The following is a 22,542-nucleotide window of genomic DNA, read 5'->3' on the forward strand; positions in this document are numbered from 1 at the left end:
GAGGCTGAGTGACATGGAGGCTGCTGGAGTCCCAGGCAGTTCCTCTTAAAGGGCCAGCACACAGACTTACTCGGAATCACTCCCTCTGACCTCCAGCATTAAGGAGGCAGCTTGAAAAGGTATTAGGGACATACAGGGAGGAACTAAATTGTCTGGCATCAGGGCGAGAGCTGGGGGTGGGCAGATTTTTCCCAGAAAGAAATGCTGGTAGAGGCCATTGTTCCTTTGATAAGCCCTCCCCTCCCCCACAGAGCTGGCAGGAGGGCACCATATCTGAGTCTTCATCAACCATCTGAGTCTCCATCAATCTGGCTAACACTGTTTACCCTGCCTTGGTGATTCCCTGAGACCCAGCCCCATTAAACTTGCAGACTCAGCCAAGCTGTTTTCAGTGGCTTTTCCATAGGAAAGGACTATCTTGGTTCATGCTTCGGACTTTCCTAAAATCTCTCAAACAAGTAGCACCTGGCCTTAGCATGCACTGTACCACTTGCTAAGTGGCCCTAGGACTGGCATTATCAGCAGCTGGCTGAGGTTCACAGCTTGGCTTTCTCTGGGCACCTCCAAGCCCAGCAGAAGTAGCAGCCATCTACAGATAGCTCTGTAGCTCAAGCTGGGTGGCTCAGGGCAGAACATAGGTGGTGCTGACCTTGGCTTCACCTACCAGGATGTCCCAGATGCAGCACACCTGGTGGACAGCTTCAGAGCACATTGAAGCACCACCCAACCACCTCCATGATTGACACACTTGAGGGCACTAGAGCCCCCCTGAAGTAAGTTCTGCTCTGTGAGGTGGAGCCCTGCACAGCTGATCCTCCACAGTAGTTGGTGGGTGCATCCAATCTTTGCAGCCCATTGGCATGGGGCTAAATTCCTCCCATCAACATGCCAACAGTAATCAAGGCTTAATTACAATAAGAGAGTGTACACAGCCCAAATGGGGAGAGGTGCACCTGGAGAACCCAGCTGGAATGAACAGGGAGGCTGTGCCACTGGACCCTACAGAACACTTATTATATTAGGCCACTGTACCAAGCCCAGGAGACATAGCAGCTCTATATAACACATAGAAACAGACACAGGGAGACTGCCAAAATGAGGAGACAAAGAAACAGGTCCCAAATTACAGAACAGAACAAAACTCCAGGAAAAAAACTAAACAACATGAAGAGAAGCAATCTACTAGGTGCAAAATTCAAAACACCGGTTATAAGGATGCTCAATGAACTTAGGGGAAGAATAGGTGAACTTAAGGAGAACTTCAACAGAGACGTAGGCAACATAAAAATGGAGATAGAAACCATAAAAAAGAACCAGTCAGAAATGAAGAATACATTAACTGAAATGAAGAATACATTACAGGGAATCAACAGTGGAGTAGATGAAGCAAGGGTCAAATCAGAGATTTGGAAGATAAGAAAGCAGAAAACACCTAATTGTTACTGGACAGGGTCTGGTCCTGGAGCAGGTTTGCCTTGGGTCTACTGACAGTGTGTAGGTTCTTGATTTTATGTAGGAAAGATTTCACAGTATGAGTGATGGTGATTTTGAGAGTATGTTTATTAAAGCTGGGGATAGTGAAACAAAGGAAGGGCTTAAGAGGGAAGAAGCAACAGGAGAGAGCCTAGGTGGGACTGCTTTGGATCTCTAAGAAATAAAAGTCACAGTAAAAGAAGTGAGCTCACTGGGAAATCAGAGAAAAAGGGGGCCTTGGAGATAGGTTTGGGGGGAAGCCCAGGATGAGCTTATGTTGGCCATTGCTCCATTGGTTGCAAGTCTCATGAGGTCCCTTAGAACTTAGGAGAAAAAAAGCAGAGATACAAGGTGTGGGCATGCATTAACAAGAGCATGCTGTGAATCATTTGTCTTGAGGCTTTTTTATCTTTCTTTGGCCAGCTGGAATCCTAGAGGAGGTCTCAGGCAGAAAGGGTCTCAACAGAATATTTATTAGCTTTTCTGATGTTGTCCTTCAATATGTTGATTAACCAAAATGTGTGTATAGAGGGGCCAGGGTTATTTTCTGGTTAGTTTTATTTTTAAAGAACATTATTGAAGAGGGACTGGGACCAAGGCCAATCTTCCCTGGGAGTCTGGAACATATAAACCATTTGCTCCCAAGTATCCTTGGTTAGGGGAGATAAAATATTGTGCTTTATTAATTGGCTGTAAATTGCTCAAATTATTTGGCCTTGTCTAATTATTTTGTCTTAGTTTCCCTTATTCTACTTCTTAATATCCTGCCTCACAATCAGAATGGCCAAAAAACAAACAAACAAACAAACAAAAAACCAAAAAATGAGTATAGCCCAGCCGGATGTAGCTCTGCGGTTGAGCTTTGACCTAGGATCCAGGCAATTGGGGTTTGATTCCCAGTCAGGGCACATGCCCGGGTTGCAGGCTTGATCCCCAGTCAGGGGTGTGCAGGAGGCAGCCAGTCAATCACTCTCTCATAATTGATGTTTCTATCTCTCTCCCTCTCCTTTCCTCTCTCTGAAATCAATAAAGATATATATATTTTTTTAAAAAAATGAGTATAATATAAGGAGCTTCTGGGACAATTTCAAGTATACCAATATTCTCATTATGAAGATGCCAGAGGGAGAAGAGAGAGAGCAAGGAATTGAAAATCTATACAAAAAAATTATGACAGAAAACTTCCTTCACCTGGTGAAGAAAATAGACACGCAAGTCCAGGAAGCCCAGAGAGTCCCAAACAAGATGAAGCCAAAAGAGGCCCAAACCAAGACACATCATAATTAAAATGCAAAAGGTTAAAGACAAAGAGAGAATCTTAAAAGTAACAAGAGAAAAGCAGTTAGTTACCTACAAGGGAGCACCCATAAGACTGTCAGCTGCTTTCTCAACAGAAAGTTTGCAGGTCAGAAGGGAGAGGCAAGTGATGAAAAGCAAGGACCTACAGCCAAGATTACTCTATTTAGTAAAGCTATCATTTAGAATTGAAGGACATATAAGGATCTTTCCAGACAAGAAAAAGCTAGAGGAGTTCATCACCACCAAACCAGTATTACATGAAATGTTAAAAGGTCTTCTTTAAGAAGAAAAAGAAAAAAGATCAATAATATGAACAATAAAATGGCAATCAATACATATCTATCAATAAGTGAATCTAAAAAAAAACCCCAAATAAATGAAGAAGCAAAATAGAAACAGACTCATAGATACAGCGAACATTTTGAAGGTTGCCAGATGGGATGGGGGTTGAGGGGATGGGTGAAAAGGTGAAGGGATTAAGAAGTACAAATAGGCTGTTACATAATAGTCATCAGATGTAAAGTATAGAGAATATAGTCAATAATATTCTAATAACTATGTGTGGTGTCAGATGGGTACTAGATTTATTGGGATGATCACTTAGTAAGTTATATAATGCTTAATCACTGGGGTGTACACCTGAAACTAATATAATATTGTATGTCAACTGTAATTGAAAAATTAAAAAAAAATGATTTAAATTAAAAAGAAAAGAATGAGTTCCTGAAAAATATACCTGGACCTTTAGCCATCACTCAGCTGCAATTGTTCCAGTTGTAATGTATCCAGTTGTAACAATACATCACTCTTATGCTACAAATGAAGCAAAAGGGCTCAGAGAAGTGGAGAAAATTGTCAAAAGTCACATGACTAAATAATGGCAGAGCCAAGATTATAGCTGAGTCTCCTGTGAAGCCAGTGTCCTTTCACCACATCCCACTGTCCTAATCCTTGCTTATTTAAATGATTTAAAGCAGCACTTAAAATTTTAAAATAACTATACCTGTACTGCTCACATAAAATCTGGTCTCAGCAGTTTTTGACCTCCTTTAATTTGTTTTACTTAAAGATATGCTAACATCACATCTTTCTTTTTATAACTGAGATAAATCAACCATATAATGACAACTAATAACTCATAACTCCATTGCATATTGCTTTTTCAAATTTGACTGCAAATTTGACTGGTCTGAAACAGTTAGATTGACTTTTGAGGCTGTGATGAAAAAGCATTGGGCCTTTCCACACTGGGCTTAAGATCCTGTATATATTATTCTATGGTAGCCAAACTCCTACACAGTATTAATATTCATTTAGACAACTTCTTTCTTAATTTTGAAGTTACATGGATATTTTTCTACCTCTACAAATTAGGTTCCTGTACTTGGTGGTAGTGGGGTGCTATTCACGTTAAATCACTTGATTATTTTATAAAATGGTTTTCTTTTGGTCTAAATTGTATGTATTTTTCATATTATTTATGAACTTCAGTTTATTGCAGTAATTTTCTTCCAGTCCCCTTTCCTGCTAAGAATGGAATATTTGTAGTCTTAATGCACTTACATACTACTCCCTCTACCTAGTGTGAGTTTCTCTCCATCTTATCCTTAAATTGCTCAATACTACTTATTATCTAACCACTCCTCATTCTTTAGGTCTCAGCTCAGTTGTTACTTCATCATAGAAATCTTTCTATCCTTTATGTATTTACATAAGAAGCTCCCTGGCCCCCTAACCTGAACTCTTTATCACTTTACAGCATTTATTTCTTCACGCTACGTATCACAGTATGCAGTTTTTAAATTTATATGTTGCTTTTTTTCTTATCTTTCTCTACCCATTTGATTATAAGGTCCATGTGTCTGTTGTGTAGATGTGTCTATTTTGTCCCAGTGCTAAGCACAATGCCTGATGTGTAGTAGAGGCTCAATCAACATTTGTTGAATGAGTGATATGTCTTTGTGAATTGGTGTGGAATTTCATAATCTGCTTAGACGTGTGTGAATATGTGTTAAATCTCTTTTGGATTATTTCCTTTACTGATGCACACTAACACAGACATACAATGGTCTACCTAATCAGTTACCTTGACTCCAGACCTGTTAAATGTACCAGGCCTCCCAGAGCACTTGAGACATGGTGTCTTATCTTGAGTGGACCTAAGCTTTCTGGAGCATTCTAGACCACAATGCACTACCTCTAGAGCTTGCCCTCTGTGGTAGCCTCAGGCCACAAATGGTTATTGAGCACTTGAAATGTGTGAAGTGCCATGTGCTTTCAGTGTAAAATCCACATTAGATTTTAAAAATTTAGTATTAAAATGTAAAATATCTCATTAATAATTATTATATTGCTTTCTTATTGAGATAATATTTTGGGTACATTGGCCTAAATAACATATTATAAAATTAATTTCACTTTTTTCTTTCTACTTTTTAAATGTGCTACTGGAACATTTAAGATTATATATATGTAGATTACATTTGTGGTTCTCATTATACTTCTACTGCGCTGTGCTGTTCTAGACCCGACTAGTTCACCCCAGTTGTTTGGCAATATAGACTGAAGGTGATCCACTGAAAGGAATGCTAAACTTGCAAGACCTTCTCATAGCTTCCTTTTTTTTTACTACATGTGCACTAGGGGAAGGACAGGCACTCCTGGAGAGTTGTTCAGGTGCCATTTCCATACTCCCTTAATGTCAAATCATGAGGGCCAGATACAATTTGTATCCCAAGACACAGAAACTTTAAATGTTTTGCCAGTGGTCATATATCTTGCTTAAAACAATGCCAAGATCAGAAGCCAGGTCTTTCAGGTATGCTGTGTCATTGAATTCTTATAGAAAGACCTACTAATAAAATTATAACTTCCTTTTTAAGTGCAAGACTAGAAAACTAAATAATTGCTAATAAGTTATGTAGGTGTTTTTTTTTTTTTTTTTTAAATCAATGAGTGACAAAATTACACTTCAGTCTTTAAATGGTTAAATAGATGAAAAATCATATTGCATACTCTGAAAAATTAAACAAACAGAAATTCTCATCTGTTATTATTACATGTGCTATACTAAAGCATTAAACTGGGATGACCTTTGTTCAGCAAAGGAGCATACACTACACAGAAAAATTTAAACAAAAGTTGAATATGAACATGAAATCTTCTTGTAAGTAAATACAAATCTAATAACCATCCTTTGCATAGCTATGAAAAACTCACTTGGAGACCACACACTGCAGTTTGGAAAATTGGTTGCTATGTCTTATTCCAAAAGCCCTCATCATTGACATATCATGCAGACTTCTTATCTTAGGTATGGAGATGAATTTTTAAATAATTAGCTTCATCATCAAGATCTTCTGGTTTACTCATTAATTTAGCAAATATTTAGTGAAAACATACTATGTGTCAGGCATTTCTGTGTGTTCTAGGTGCTCAAGATACTACAGTGATTCAATGCTGACAAACTTCTGCTCTTTGGAGCTTACATTTCAGTGCTTGGGTATTTTCTCAATGGGGATAATAAAATAAAATGATAAAATAAATTTAATCAGTGTTATTTTAGAATGCTACAAGTGACATTTTGATTAGTTGGGATTTGAAGTGAATTTGGGATTTCCTATTTGTCTTTCTTGAGGAATTTGAAAATGGAGGTACATAAAACACTACATATCTAGTACTAATTAGTATTTTAAGAATGTCAAAAGACATTCTTAAAGCTTCAAATAAAACAATTAACCACTGTTAAGGGATTTCCCAGTAATTGGGGAAGGGGCTTGGCATACTTAATTCAGCTTTTCTGTCTTCTGCTGGGATATCCCCATCTATAGGAACAACTTTCCAATCTCTAGGGATGACTTCCCTTCTCACTCAACGCAGACTCACCCCTTCTCATTTTCTCAGAGCCCGAGTCCTGCCCCTTGCACAGGTTCTCTCCCTTCTGCCTCTTCACTTGCATACTTTCACTCGTTTCCCTCCATCCCAGCGCCCTTTCAAGCACAGGTTCTTTAAATGTGGCATTTTTTTTTTTTCTCAGGGCTCAGCCAGTAGATGTCTCCATTACTCCCTCACAGCTCAGACCTCTGCAAGTAGGTTTTAATCATTTCTTTAAGCGACAAGGAGGAGGATTTGACGATTTGCCAAAAATGAGCAGATGCTGGGGAGCACACGTCTCCATCCTACGTCCTTCCCCTCTGATTTAAGTCAGAAATGAAAACTCCTTTCTCCCTCTTTTTCAGGCAAAAGAAAAGGCTGATTGAACTAAGCATGCAAGACGCCAACACCCGCCTCCTCAGTACGTTCAAGTTTCCTTCCCTCTGAGCCACAAAAGCTCCGCTTCTCCCCTCACTCCCGCCCACCTCCTCCCACCCCCTCAGCGTTCAGAGTCATCGGGGAACGCGAGTGGGTGAAAGGACTCAGCGCTGCTGCCTGTCGCGCCACCGCCTCCTCCTGTGCCTCCTCCGTGCGCCTCGGGTTCAGCACTGGACAGCTCCCGCCCCAACCCCAACAACTAGCAGGCTGCTGATTGACAGGGGAGCCGGCCAAACAGGGAACAGGACGGCTTGAAGCGGCCCTGCCAGGGTTTGGTTGCGGCCAAGCCAAGCTGCCTCTTTAAATAGGCTTTCCTCCCGAGAGCGGGGAGAGGCAGGACTGTGGTTTGTGGCCAAACCTAAAGCTCCAATTAACCAGCTGCCTGGCCCTCCGGACCCCAGAGGACAATCATCTTCAAAGAAACCTTGGCTTTGCGGGACGGGCTCCCGCGCTCGCGGGGCGGGTCTGTGCGCGCGCGCTCCGCGCTCGGGGCGAAGCGGAGCCAGAGGCGGAGCCAGGGGCGGGAGGCGGGAACGACCCGCCGCGGCGAGGTGATGGAGCAGCGTTTTCGGCGGCCGCGGCGGCAGCAGCGGCAGCCTCGGCTCTGGAACACACCTCGGTGAGGACGGCGGGGAAGCTGCCGAGCAGGAAGACGTCAGCAGGCTGGCTGTGGCTGCCGGGCGCCGGAGGCGAGGTAACCTGCTCGGCTCTAGGCTGGGAGGCGCCTAAAGCCCCCGCCGACACATCGTGCAGCGGCTGCAGCCAGCGTTGCCACAGGTGATTCGATTTCCTGTGACGCTGGCTCAGCCCGCCGGCGGGCCGATTTCGAGACATTCTTATTTTAAAGTCCTTTTCGACTGGGTGCCATCTGGAGAAGGGGAAAGACTCCTAGGAAAAGTCTTACTGTTGATCAGTTGACGACCAACATTTAACAAGTGTCTCCCCCCCTGACCTCCTCTCCTCTCCGAGAGAGAGAGGCAGATGGGAGCCATGGCTTATCCCTTATTCTTCTGCTTCCTGCTCGCTCCTCTGGGACCGGGAGCTGTGGGCGCCAGCCGCGACCCTGCGGGGCGGCCGGGCTTCCCTCGGGAGAGGACCCTGAGGGCGAAGCAGCACGCCCCGCAGCCGGCTCGAGCCTCAGCCTCGGACCCCTGGGCTCCTTGGAGCCGCTCCACCGACGGCACCATCTTGGCGCAGAAACTGGCCGAGGAGGTGCCCACGGACGTGGCCTCTTACCTCTACACCGGGGACTCCCACCTTCTGAAGCGAGCCAACTGCTCCGGCCGCTACGAGTTGGCGGGCCTGCCGGGGAAGTCGCCCGCCTTAGCCAGCTCCCATCCTTCTTTGCACGGGGCGCTGGACACGCTGACACACGCCACCAACTTCCTCAACATGATGCTGCAGAGCAATAAGTCGCGGGAGCAGAACTTGCAGGACGACCTGGAGTGGTACCGGGCGCTGGTGCGGAGCCTCCTGGAGGGCGAGCCCAGCATCGCGCGCGCGGCCCTCACCTTCAGCACCCAGTCGCTGTCCGCGCCCGCGGCCGCCCCGCAGGTCTTCCTCCAGGCCACGCGCGAGGAGAGTCGCGTGCTGCTCCAGGACCTGTCGTCCTCGGCTCACCACCTGGCCAACGCCACGCTGGAGACCGAGTGGTTCCACGGCTTCCGGCGCAAGTGGCGGACCCAAGTACACCGCCGCGGCTCCCACCAGGGGCCCCGGGGCCTGGGCCACAGCTGGCGGCGGCGGGACGGGCTCGGCGGGGACAGGAGCCCCGTCCGGTGGTCCCCGCCTTATCTGGAGTGCGAGAACGGGAGTTACAAGCCGGGGTGGCTGGTCACTCTCTCCGCTGCTTTCTACGGGTTGCAGCCTAACTTGGTCCCGGAATTCAGGTAGGGGGGCGGTGGGGGGTGGGGGGGTGGGTAAAGCGAAGCCTTCCTTCCAGCTTCGTGGGTGGGTGGGGGTCTGGGAAGGAGCACTTGGATGTGACACTTACGCCTCCCACCCTCGCAGCGGAGACTGAGGCTGAGCGACGCCCCGCGAGGGCTCCTGCGCTTCGGGACAAGAAGCGCCCCACGTTTGTCAGTTTCAGACACTCCGCGAAGGCTGCTTCTCAGATCAGTTTCCCTGCAAGGGGCCAGGGACTGGGGCAGTGGGGAGAGCACTTGGCAGATCTGAGAAAAACCTCTGGTGCCCTCCCCTCCCCTTCAGTTCTTGGGGGAGCAGGGAGTGGCGGGGAGTTCCCAGTCAGGGGTGACGCTAGGGAACCTGGAGAGCTCGGTGGAGCCTGCCAGGCACAGAAGGGCCAGCACCAGGTGCGAGAGAAAAGGGAACCAGAGAGGAAGAGAGAGTTCCTCGTTTCTGCCACCTCGGGGTAGCTTTTGCCTGCTTCCTAGTGTGTAGTTTGGGCCACCCATCTGTTTTGGTAAAACAGCAGCAACCCCCTTGGCAGTTCTGTTCCCTCAGCAGTGAGTCAGTCGCAACAGCACAGCTGTCTCCAGGATCCAGACTTTGCAATTTGGTCAGATCCTTCTACCCATTTCCCTCCTCCTCTCAATCCATATCCCCTTCTTGGGTCCCCTCTTTCTCCCATTCTGTGTGTCAGGCGTACCTAAAAGTTCTCCAGCCCTCCATATTCTCATGCATTTCATAAACAAACCTGGCTATTTATTTTAGGGGGGGAGGGAGGAATTTCTTCTGACTGAACTTACTCAGGGAGCTTGGAGGAAACTTTTGACGTATTTCCTGTCTCAGGGTATGGCATTTGTGGGAAGGTGAAAATTTGCAAATTAACAAGTGATAACTTCTGCCCTGGGAAGTTCCTGACCTTTGAGATGAGAAACTTCCAGAAGTAGCTCTTCAGGGTTCATGTGAGGAAGGAACAGAGAGAGCAGAAACTCCAAAGAGGCCACAGATCCACCAGGATTCTCCAGAACTCCCACGCTGTGAGGCTCTGGAAAGGTTGGGGGAAGAGGGGTATCCAGTCCAGGTTGCTTCTGTACTTTTTGGAAACCTGGGCAAAAGTGAGAAACCTGTGCATGTGTCTTAATGCTTTGTTTGGCACAAGGGCAGGATGCTAACTGGGTGAAAGATGCCAGGCTGAGTACTAGGTGGGCAAATGGGGGAGTTAGAAAGCTTCTTTGTCTTGGTACTGCCTTTTACTGATGAATGACCTCAGTTAAGTTGCTTAACCTTTCTGGGCCTCAGCTACTTATCTATCAAGTCAGGAAGTTGAACTAGATGGTCTCTATGGAGCCATCCAGTTATAAAATTCTGTGGCTTTTAATGCTGGCAACACTTGAGAAGGCATAAATAAAAAAAACACCCCTTTTTCTGATTCTGTATGAACATATTAAGTGTGTGTGTTTTCTCTTTTAAACATCTTGTCTTAAACCAGAGTAACTCTTTCCTACTTTCAGGATAATCTCATTTCTTCCTGACTTCCGCAGGATCCTATTAGTAAAAGCTGACCCAAGCTTTGAGTCTTTGCCATATTGTTTGCTCAGAAGAGGAAAGCTTAGCAGATGCCATTCTCTGCTAGCATATTGTTTGTAACCTTCAGATAAACCCAAAAAGGGGTTCCCAGGTCCCAGGATCAGTCAATCAACCATCCAACATCCCTCCCTCCCTTCCTTCCTCCCTCCCTCCCTTCCTTCCTCCCCCCCCTCCCCTCCCCCCCCTCCCCTCCCCCCCCTCCCCTCCCCTCCCCTCCCCTCCCCTCCCCTCCCCTCCCCTCCCCTCCCCTCCCCTCCCCTCCCCTCCCCTCCCCTCCCCTCCCCTCCCCTCCCCTCCCCTCCCTTCCCCTTCCCCTTCCCCCTTCCCTTCCCTTCCCTTCCCTTCCCTTCCCTTCCCTTCCCTTCCCTTCCCTTCCCTTCCCTTCCCTTCCCTTCCCTTCCCTTCCCTTCCCTTCCCTTCCCTTCCCTTCCCTTCCCTTCCCTTCCCTTCCCCTCCCTCCTGTGCTCCCAACATTTACTTTATGTCAGGCTCTGTGCTAACTGCTTTGCATGTGTTATCTTAATTAATCCTCACAACAACTCTATGAGTTAGGTTTTATTATTTTCCCTATTTTACAGAAAAAGAACATGAAGCACAGGGAGATTAAACTTCTTTTCCAAGATCACACAGCAGTTAAGTAGTAGAGCCAGGATTTGAGCCAATTTCATACTTTTACCACTATGCTAAACTCCTAGGGTTGCTACATGTAATGCAGTTGCTGCATAAAAATGTGTATTTTCAAGTGTCATACATGGGACTGGGGATGAGAGCCATTCATTTTCAGGATCATTTCTCTTAAAGCTCAGAAAGCAGAGGTTTCCTGACTGAACTCAGTGCCTCTGCCAGCCAAGATGAAAGGCTGAGGCTGTGAGGACTCACATGCCCCCTGCCTATTTTTTGGACTGCACTCAGAAAATAGTTTCCTCTCGCTGAGCCTCTTTAAGTGCTTTCATAGTCATCGATGATGTTCTTTAGCCACGGCATGAAGCCAGGCCATTTAGTGTCTGGCTCTCTACAGAAGCTGGCTGTCCTAGCAGCACACATGGAGAGGAGAATAAGCGCTCTCATGTGAGTGCTTTTGCCCCATGTCCTGTGCCTCTCAAGTGCTGTATTGAGGATACACACAGATGTTAATTATAGGAACTGAAGAAACCTTAAAGAGATCATCTGATAGTTCCTCCTGTTGTTTCATAGATAAACAGAACCAGAAGGGTGAAGTGACTTGTCCAAAACTCACATGGTAACAAAAGATACAGGATCCAGGCCTTCTGCCTCTGGTTCACACTAAAGTTGATATGTATACACTTAAATCATATTTCTTTGGCTCTCCACAAAGTATGTTGTGGGACATAGTTTACTCTTTATCATCTTTTAGGACAAAAAAAATTAACCTATAGAACAAAGCTGTTAAGTTTTAAGGAAAATAATGTATTATTTCACACATTTGAGATAGTATTTAAATGGGCTTTTTTTTTTTTTTTCCTTCATACTCACTAAAAGCAAAAGTTTTTCTGTTGATAACATTTTATCATCTAAGATGTGTACTCTAATATTCTAAAATACAGATCAATAATATTGTACAGGTATGGCCACAGTGTAAACCTCAAGTGAATTTTTGGGAAACCATGGTTAGGAGCTCTACTCATGACTTTAAATATATTTTGAACCTGTAGAGTGTTATTCATAAAAAGCCTTATCTGTAATGGGAAAAAAAATCCATTGATAATGACTTCCTTGTGGAAGAGAACAGGAGGAAAAACTTTATAGTTAAAATTTTCATTTAAGATCAGTTCATACTTTCCCAGGTCTTGCTTACAATATTCAATAATTTAAATTACATTATTTTTTATTTTTAGAGAATGTAAATCCAAAACACAAAATTCAAAAGTAATGTACAAAAATGGTCAACTACCTCCTTATATTAATCTTTAGCGCTGTAAAACGCCTCTCAGAGATTTTATTCTTCTGTTTCAGAATGACACAAGTATCTTAAATTTTAGCGTTTAGCATAAAACTCACATGGGAAGAGATGTTTATTGTTCCTTTCTTTCTTTTAAAAAATGCTATTAGTTGCTCTAAATATCTCTTGAACCTTTTGTTACAGTCCTATTGTATAAATATTTTAGTTCTTCAATCCTAGCAAAAAAATCAGAGTAATAATTTAAGGTATATCCTAAATTATTTTTATTTATTTCATTAGCTTTCTAATGTCTTTGTAGAGTTTTCCTTAAAGTTAAGTGCTTTGGTTTTGCATAGTAGTTTTTCTTTGTGGAACTTAAAGTACTATGCAGCTGGTCCAATTCTGCTGAAATCGTAGATACTTTCCTTGGTGGTAGTTGGAACTGTTCAGGCCTAGGGTGGATATGAGGTACTTAAGTGTTTGTTGAATTTAAATTAATGTGAAGGAATCTTTGGGAATTACTTATTTCTTGGTGAACTGAAAGGTTCTTAGGATTCATTTGTGTTTTTTATTTGTTCGTTTTTGTTTTTTTTTTTCCTGCCTCATTTTAGAGTAGAAGAAATTGAGACCCAAAGGGCTAAAGGAATTTGCTAAAGTGGCACTGTTCTTTAGTGGTAGTTTAGAAATAATGGGAATCATTATATATTGAGCACATTCTATATGTTAGGTGCTTTATATATACCAGTGCATTTTATTCTTAGTACTCTTTGGTAGTTACAACTTCAGAAAAGTTGAACAACCTGACCAAAGTAACACAGCTAGTAAATTAAGGAGCCTAAATCAAATATAGATATATTTAGCTATGAAGCTTGTATTGTCTTTCTACTACCCTATGCTGCTATGTCTTAGCAATTTTGTTTTCACACTGTTATTAAAAATATAATATGGTAATGGTTTGAAACAATATATTTGGCCTAAGTAAGTATTATTCACTTATTTTTTTTAGGCCAATCATAAAAGCAAGTATATTTTGTTGTGAGAAAAACATTATTCTTATAAGTCAGAATTTTGCCTCAAGTCCCAGTTTTGTCTCTTACTGGCTGTATTACCTGTCTGAAAATCAGTTTCTGCATAATTAAAATGCGGGACCAAACTCAGTGATGTCCAAATACCTTTATAACTCTTTGTTCTGTGAATTATTAAGTGGCCTGTCCAAATAGTCAACAAGTAAGCTTTGGAAACAGAGATTTTACCTGGGTTGTAGATCAATGGGTTTTTAGGAGACTTTTGAGTCTCAATTATTTCATCTCTAAACTAAATAGTAAAGTGTATCCCCTTTGTGATTTTCTAAAAACTAAATGAAGAAGTATCATCACATAGAAAGTTCAGTAAATATTCTGTATTGTAGCTTCTGTCTTCCCAAATCCTGTCCTCAGCTGAACATAAAAGTTCTTAGTTTAGCTGTATTTATAGTAATTTATAATTTTAATGATGGCTTAGTTTCATTCTTAATTATTGTGAAGGCTGTGGATCCTGGTGGAAATACTGGCCTTAGAGACAGATGTTGGCACCAGCCTGGACCACATCCTTTACTTACAGTGTGACCATGGGCAGCAGTTGCCTTTCAAATCATCAGTTTCCTCATCCGTAAATTGAGGGGGTTGGGCTAGGTGACCTTTAGGCTCTTTATAATCCTAAAAGTCTATAATTATGCACACCACCAAATGTGTCACTTTAATTTTTGAAGTTTTACTTGATTATAATGCTGAGATCCTTTAATGTATGCTCATTTAAATGCAGATCATGTTTATACATGTCCAGTGTTTGACTTTATCATGGTCATTTATTCATAGAATATTTACAGAAGGCCTCAGTGTACACTGAGTTATTCTCTCTGCCTCTCTCTCTGAAATGAGAATTCCATTTCAAAATAAGAATAAGCATGATCTGAGTGTCCAGATCTTAAAAGATCCCTAAATTCACTTAAAGTCAACTTGTAAAACTTGTTTTACAAGTTTCCAAAGAAAGGGCCTCAGTGTACCTGTTATTTCCCTCAGGATCACCGATGTTTAGGCATATTGAAGCACCTTAATTACTCTCATTAATAACCCTTTTCAATTTCCCTCTATAGTTGGCCTTAAAATTTCAAAACGGGCTGTTTATTGTGGTGCAGCAGTGGTACAGCACCACCTGCCATTTTCTAGAATGAGCATTTGGAAGCAGAAATGGGATTCCCAAGAATGCCAAATAAATAACAAGAATAGATGCCTACCCTCCGGAGAGGGGACTGGTGCCCGCACTGGACTGATTGTATAGCCTCAGCTGCTGGATGACTTAAATTTTACTTTCAGCTTCAGAAAGGCAGCAGTTTGTTGCTCACTCTTCAGGGTTATAAGGCTCCCCTTCCAACGTGCACTGTGTTTTGTGATCATAGTGTAACGTACTGGGATGCCAAGAAGTATGTTGTTGATGTTATTTTCACTTGGTTGGTATAGAACCATTAGGGCCTTGTTTGTTTTCTCTCTTTAGTTCTGGATCAGTATTCACAGGGTTATTTAAGCAAAATTACCAAAACAGTGCGCTGAGCTTTTGACAACTTTCGCAGCTGGATGGCCACTATGTCAAATAGGCAGCTCACTGGTGCTGGGGAGACTTTGTAGCCAACAGCATTATTAAGCTTCTTGCCCAGCACAGCTATGGCGTATGTACTGGGGTTAGTTTTACTGTATTTAGGCTTATTTGCTTTTCAGCTTCTAGTAAAAAAACAAACTATTTCTATGTGTAATTTCTACTTTGGCTGGGCATTTACTCATCCAAGTTTTTCTTCATATAGGAAAAAACTTGACCTATGAAAATATTTAGGTAGATAGGCTGTTCTATGAAATACTTATTCAGCTTAGGAAAGGATTAATCCTCTTGTCTAAAAGTCTTTCTCAAGTCCCCCCAGTCTCCCCCTCCCAACCTTTCTATAACACCAAACTTAGTATAGGAACCAAGACTGACTCCCCCCCCCCAAAGGATATTAGAGTACCTCAAAGCAATCACAGGATACATCTACAGTTGACTCTTGAACAACATGGATTTGAACTGCATGGGTCCACTTAAACACAAATTCTTTTCAGTAAATACTGTAAATGTTTTTCTCTTCTTGATGATTTTCTTTGCTCTTTTTATTGTACAAACACGTTATAAAATACATATAACATACAAAATATGTGTTGCCCTGGCCAGTGTGGCTCAGTTGGTTGGGCATCACCCCATGCACAGAAAGGCTGCCGGTTCCCTTCCCTGTTAGGGCACATGCTCAGGTTGTGGACTCGATCCACAAGTAGGGAGTGTGCAGGAGGCAGCTGATCTGTTTCTCTCTTGCATTGATGTTTCTCTCTCTCTAAAAAAACACACACAGTAAAAACATATTAAAAATATGTGTTAATCAACTGTTTATGTTACCTGTAAGGCTTCTGTTCAACAGTAGCTATTTATAGTTAAGTTTTGAGGGAGTCAAAAGTTATACGCATATTTTCCACTGCACAGGATTGCAGGGAGTGGTCAGGATCCCTACCCCCATGTTGTTGAAGGGTCAACTGTAGTTTCCTTACCTTCATTATAGGTAAAATTTATAAAAAACACAGAATTAGCTTAAATGTGATCTGGTTCCAAGATCATTTTCCCTAAACAAAAGTCCTGTTACCTACTTTTTTGTCAAAGGCATTCTCTCTCTCACAGTTAACTAATACTTCTAATTAATTGAGATCCAGTTAATTTTTATTCATTATAATACCTGTTGTAACTTCCCCCATTTAAAAACTATAACTAGATAACTAGTTATCTGTTGCAACTTTCCCCAATTAAAAACTATAATAAATATAATTTTCACCATAGAAAAACTATATACTAGATTTTTAAAAAATCCTGTCTAGTTAGCAAAGTACCTAATGCATCTATAACTTGAGAGAAACCTTAGAATTACATAAGATTTTGGTATATGCTTTAAGTTAGTTTTTTCACCATTTATGTGTTTTGTGCGATGTGTAGGCCTTGTTACATTATTATGGAAGAACTTTTATAGAATAACATAACATGTGGCTTTTATCTGAGAAAGAGGAAAAGGTATTATAGTATAGAATAATATATTTTTGCAGTTCTAAGATGTACCTTTATTACATTTTTATGTCTCTCAAATTGAGATGTCTTATGGTTGAGGGCACGTCATTTTCAATTGACATACATTTTCTTTCAGTGGTACATAATAAAACAGGGTATCTTTCAGTTAATGGCATCTTATATTTGATGAACTATATATTAGGAAATGGGAGAACAAACTCCAACGACTCTCCAAGTATAAAGTTCTTTTACTGTCTATAAGTTATCAAGGTGCAGCAAAGTATACATATATGGAAACAAAATCTAGACCTTACTGTTGTATATGAATTGGATTGCTATTGGTCTTCATAATTTTCTTTAAAAAGCAAGCTATACTAAAACATGTAACCATATTTTACTTTTAATGTATGTGCAATATATAAAACACTGGGCCAGAAAAGCTGCAGAAACTTTTATCTTCAGAATAGGTGAGGTAAGGATTATCAAAATGCTTTCCCACACCATGTGGCAAAGCATTTCACTAACATTGTGAGAAAATGCCAGGACAGTGAGAGTAAAAAACCACTTATAGATACAAAAAATAGAAGAAAATACCTCTTTCCTTTCTAAAGTGCTTACAAGTGTCAAGGTGGAAATAAAACTTTATGGTGTAGCCACATAACTAGTTTTGGTTAATGAAATTCATGTTGAATTGTGGAGGTGTGCTTTTTCTTTCTCTTTTCTAGTCAGCTACTTGGAATGGAATAAAGAGTTTGGTTTTCCCCTTAGTTGATCCCTCAGACCACTATGTAGAGTAGAGTTTCTCAACCTCAGCACTACCAACAGTTTGGGCCAGGTAATCATTTGTTGTGCAGGCTGTGTTGTTCATTGTAAGATGTTTAGCAGCACCCCTGGCCTGTACCCACGAGATGCCAGTAGCAACCTCCCTGCCCAGTGTGACAATCAAAAATATCTACAAACATTGCCAAATCTCTCTTGGGGATAAGGGAAAGCCTATGGTTGAAAGTTGCTGGTGTAGAGGGAACACATATAATTGTGCTATTCTGGAACTATCTTTATTTCAAGGATTCTATATGTATGTGTATGTGTATGTGAGTGAGTGTGTAAGTTTGTCGAATCACATTTCTATTTATTCATTTATTTACATACTTGTGGGGTTTTTTTGGAACATAAGATTAATGCACATATAGAACCTGAAAAACCCAGAATGAAAACTGGCCATTTTTGATGGATCAATGGAATATTAAATAATTTAAATTTATATGTCATCAAGGCACATAAAGAACTAGACAAATTATTTGCAGAATCTGTTGCTACCATGGTTTCACTACTTCTGTGGTTAAATGTTTTATATTTCAGGCTTCCCATTATTCATTTGGTAAAGAAAGTGTGTGTGTGTGTATGTATGTATGTATGTGTATATATATGTATATATATAATGTGTATATATATTATATGTGCAATATGTATATATAATGTATATATGTGTGCATACATATATACACATAGATATTATATATATATATAATGTGGGGAGGCATTCTTTAAGGAAGCCATGTTTTAGTCAATATCCTGAAAAAGCTCCTTTCTGAAGAATTAGAATTTTAGAAGTAAATAAGATTTTAGAGATCATATAATCGGATTTATTTTTGCTTTGACAGGTGAGGAAATTGAGACCCAGGGATGTGGTGACCATCATTCACACTAGCTATGACTGCAGTGAAGTCACAGTTGAATAACAGGCACAAATCAAAAGATCCCAAGTCATCATAGAGGTTAATGTATGTTCATTATTCACTGGTCCCAAACCTTGCCGTGCATCAAGATCACTAGAAAAGCCTGATAGTGTGTCCACAGGCCCTCCCCAGACCATGTGAATGAGATAATCCAGGGGATGGGTTCTGAAGTCTTATTACAAAAAAGCCTTTGTAATTCAGAGGCAGCTGGTCCTTAAACCCCAAATTTGGGAAAAGTAAACAGTATTTGAAGAAATTTTAATCCATTTTACAAGATTTTAAGAATAGAAATTAAATATTATAAATACTTAGCCATTTCAGCTGCAGCCATTCTGGGTATGTGAAGCACTCCAATGTCGTGCACGATCCCACTGGTATGGCTAGAATGACTAGCAGGTTCTTTATGCAGGCAGGGCAATCACAGGTCCTCAGCCTTGGAATGGTGAGTCACTGAGCTGTATGCTGGTTTCCCTCACCTGATTTTGGGTTCTTTTGTGTTTCCTCACCTTTAAGACAGGGACATTCATTGGAGTGGCTGCCTCTTATTATTATGACTTGTCTCTTTATGCAAACATCCTATGTCCCCAACCAGTTCTGTACGTTCTTCAAGTGCAAAGGCCACATTTTATGACGCCCTGTGCTCAGTGCCTTGCATATTTCAGGGAGGTAGCATGGGAGAGTGTCTAGGAGAAAGTTTTGGGGTTATAAACCTAGATTTGAATCCACGAGCTTCCACTTTCACATACTGTGTGACACTGGGCAAGTTATATAACTCCCTCTGTGGCTCAATTTCCTTATCTGCAAAGGGTGTAGAGTACATTGTTGTAAAGAGCAGATACAGTTATATATGTAAAGAGCTTAGCATGATGTCTGAAATGCACTATTCCTTTTTAAAAATTATAGAGTATATAATATGTGCCTGGCTAGGGCTATAGGTACTGAGGATATAATATTGAAAACGACAGACAAAAATCCCAGTTCTCAGGGATTTTTTTTTTGTGTGCACTGAGAGGGAGATAGAAAATAAGCTAAATATAAGATATAAGTTTTGACAGAAACAAGTGCTATCAGTAGGTATATAAGGTAATGTGGTAGAGAATGGCCGAGAGGTAGGGTGGACCGCAGACCTCTCTGGAAAGGTGACTCTGAGTTAAATCTCGGATGAGAAAGAGATAGCCATGAAACAAACTGAGGTGATCATGTTTCAGGTAGAAAACAAAAAAGTACAAAGGCCTTGAGATAGGAATGAGCTTTAAGTGCTCTAAGAATGGAAGAAAGTCAACGTTGCTGGGATGGAGTGAGAGATGGGTAATGAGGCAGAAGATGAGAGTAAGGTTCAATAAATGGTTAAAATGTTGTGGTAATATAGAAATATTTTAAGTGCTTTAAAAATGTTTACCCTTGTAGTAATATGTAAATTGTAAATGTATTTTCATTTTTTTCCCTTTGGATGATTTTATTATAAATTCTTGCTTTATTTTGGTTGCGTATTTCTCTTTCAGTCTTCTCCTTCCTGCCCTGGCCTCCCTTAGCTCTGGGGGTTAGGTTTTCCAGTTTCTCTGATGAGATTTCAGTCAAAGAATTTGCTATTTTTAGTTGCTCCATTCTCTCAGGTATGAATGGATTAACTGGAATATTTGAGAGGTAAGGGAGGTAGAGATCCAAAACCAGAATTTCTTAGAAAAATCAGTTGGGTGTTCTCTTGCTCCCTGATTTAAACCTGTAAAGCGAACCACTTTCCAGACACAGACAGCAGGAGAAAAAGGGGAGAGGCATAGCTGGTAAACTCATGTGCAAATCCCCTCCCCTAGGATGACATCCTGCAGGTCCTTGACTTCTCTCAAGCTGGTCCTGGCAGGTCCTGTCATTTGGCATTTTCTGACACAATCTTTGTTGCCTTTTATGGTGAGGTCTAAGATGGTGAGTTCTAAGATGTGGAGGTCAAGGGCTGCCTGAAAAACTGCCAGCCAGTGGCACAAGGTGCAGAAGTCAGATCAGAAAAGCCAGAATCAAGACCATGAACATTTGGGACATGAATTTGGAGGACAGGAAAACAAGTATAGGCAGAAATAGATTTCTAATAAAAAGTATTAACAATAGCCATAGCCAGCTTGCTCAGTGGTTAGAGCATTGGCCCTCAGACTTAACGGTCTCGGGTTTGATTTTGGCCAAGGGCACTTAACCTCTTCCATTGCAGGCTGGATCCCGGGCCCTGGTTGATGTTTCTCCCTCCCTCCCCCTCCCCCCTCCCCCCCCTCTGAAAAGCAATGGAAAAATACCCTCACTATTAACAATAGAAATTGAGATTATGGGTTTTAGGAAATAAAAAAAATCACCATTAGCTTCTCCAGTCTGACAAATGTGAAATTTAGCTTCTCTATATTTCATTTTTTCTTTCCCTACTTTCTCTATTGTTTTATTAATTACATTTTATTTTTTCCTGTTGGTTAACTTGATTTTTGCATCCCTAAATTTTAAATAGTATCTTCTGTTCTTTACTCTTTTGTTGTTGTTAATCCTCATCTGAGGATACGAGGGAGACACAGATGTGCAAGAGACACAGATGTTAGAGAGACACAGAGATTGGTTGCCTTCTGCACCCACCTGGGGAACTAGCCATTGAGCAGAATCGAACCTACGACCCTTTGCTCTGCAGGTAGATGCTTTAACCACTGAGCCACGCCAGCAGGGCTCTCGTCTTTACCTTTACTTCTTCACTCTCCTACTCCTGTTGCTTATTCCAATATTTTTAGATAATGAAAGGTAGTAACATTTATATTCTGCCACTATAGTAAACAAACAAAACCAATACTTCTAGGCTTTGTCCATTAGTTGCCTCTAAGAATTGAAACTTGAATAACTGATTCCATGCTGTTTTCAGAGTGTTCCACATTTCAAGGTCCAACGATTTATCTTTCTTTGTTCTTAGATCAGTTATTTGCTCAAACCATGCTACTTTCAGGTTGTGCATGTCTGTAGAGAGACTTTTCAAATAATTCCACCCCTCCCCTCTTGCAATTGCCAATTGCCTTTCTTTTTTATGTTAAAGAAACATAAAGGAACTGTATGTTTTGTTTATTTCTAGGATCATCTTAATCATTGCATTTGTTAAAGAATAGTCACATTTTTGTTGATAACATTCTTCTTGGATTCTCATTAGTTTGTACAAGTTGCTTTAGGTCTTCTGCAGAATACTTATCATGGAAATCTTTTCTAGTTATTGAAATTTTAGATTCAACTATGTGTTGGATGCAGGTCCTCTTATTTCTAGAATTATTTTTTTTTCACTCCTTAGTGCACAATTTTAAGTACTTTTTTGGAAAGGATCTGTGGAAGGTAAAATTTTTAAGTCTTCCCATGTCTGAAAATGTCTTTGTCTTCAGGCATGATTGATTGTTTGTCAGAATATAGAATTATGGGTTCAAAGTCCTTTTGCCTTCAGAATTTTAAAGACATTATATTGTTTTTAGCATTCATTTTGCCGGTAAAAAAAAATTGATGTTAACTTGCTTTGTTATATCTTCGTAGGTAATCTTTTCTCTTCACAGAAAATTTTAAGATATTTTCTTTTTTGTTGGAGTTTTGCATATTCATGATGATGTGTTAGATGCAATTCTTTTTATTCATCAACCTTACCACTTAGTTGGCCCTTTTAGACTTCTCCACTCAGAAGTTTCCTTTTATGACTGCTTAAAATTATTTCCTTCTATCTGTAACATTTCGTTTGTCAATCTCTCTTCATTTTCATGAATTCTTTCTTGCTCTAATTGTTTCTTTTTCACAATTGTATGTTCTTCTTAAATCTTTTTGAGGCTATTAATTAAAATATCTGTTAAATTATCACCTGATTCCTGAATTACTGCTGTGTGTTCCAGTTTCAGTTATTTTGCTTGTTCATACAGGTCCTTCTTTATACTATCAGTTGACCTCAGGTGTGATCCTTACTCATGAATTTATGATTAGAGGACTAGGTTAATTTATACAGCTAGATGGCATGCATTCTTGTGACAGAGGTCTAGGCCTAGCTCCTCAGTAAACTCTCTCTTGACTGTCAGGCTTCATTCACTTTTGGATGCCTGAGAAGAAAGTTGGCAATCTTTGGCTCATCCTAGACCTTTACCTCTGTGAGAACTACATTAATAATCGTTTTAGAAGTTTTAGCTCCTCCCAGGCATTTTTTCAATGTCTATAGAGAATAGTTCTTGGTTTTAGCTTGGTAATAAATGC

The 22,542-nt window shown here is 41.1% G+C and overlaps 1 protein-coding gene across 1 annotated transcript in view; it reads left to right on the plus strand.

Moving 5' to 3' along the window:
• The first annotated feature begins 8,064 nt into the window (after positions 1-8,064).
• The window catches only part of GPR158 (G protein-coupled receptor 158), a 315,239-nt gene continuing 300,761 nt past the window's right edge, over positions 8,065-22,542 (plus strand). The window contains exon 1 of the mRNA XM_087815878.1: positions 8,065-8,972. Within this exon, the coding sequence (XP_087672004.1) occupies positions 8,065-8,972 (908 nt within the window). The remainder of the gene's footprint in view (positions 8,973-22,542) is intronic.

The sequence above is a fragment of the Miniopterus natalensis genome, chromosome 1 (genome assembly GCF_054644295.1).
Source record: "Miniopterus natalensis isolate mMinNat1 chromosome 1, mMinNat1.hap1, whole genome shotgun sequence".
NCBI lineage: Eukaryota > Metazoa > Chordata > Mammalia > Chiroptera > Miniopteridae > Miniopterus > Miniopterus natalensis.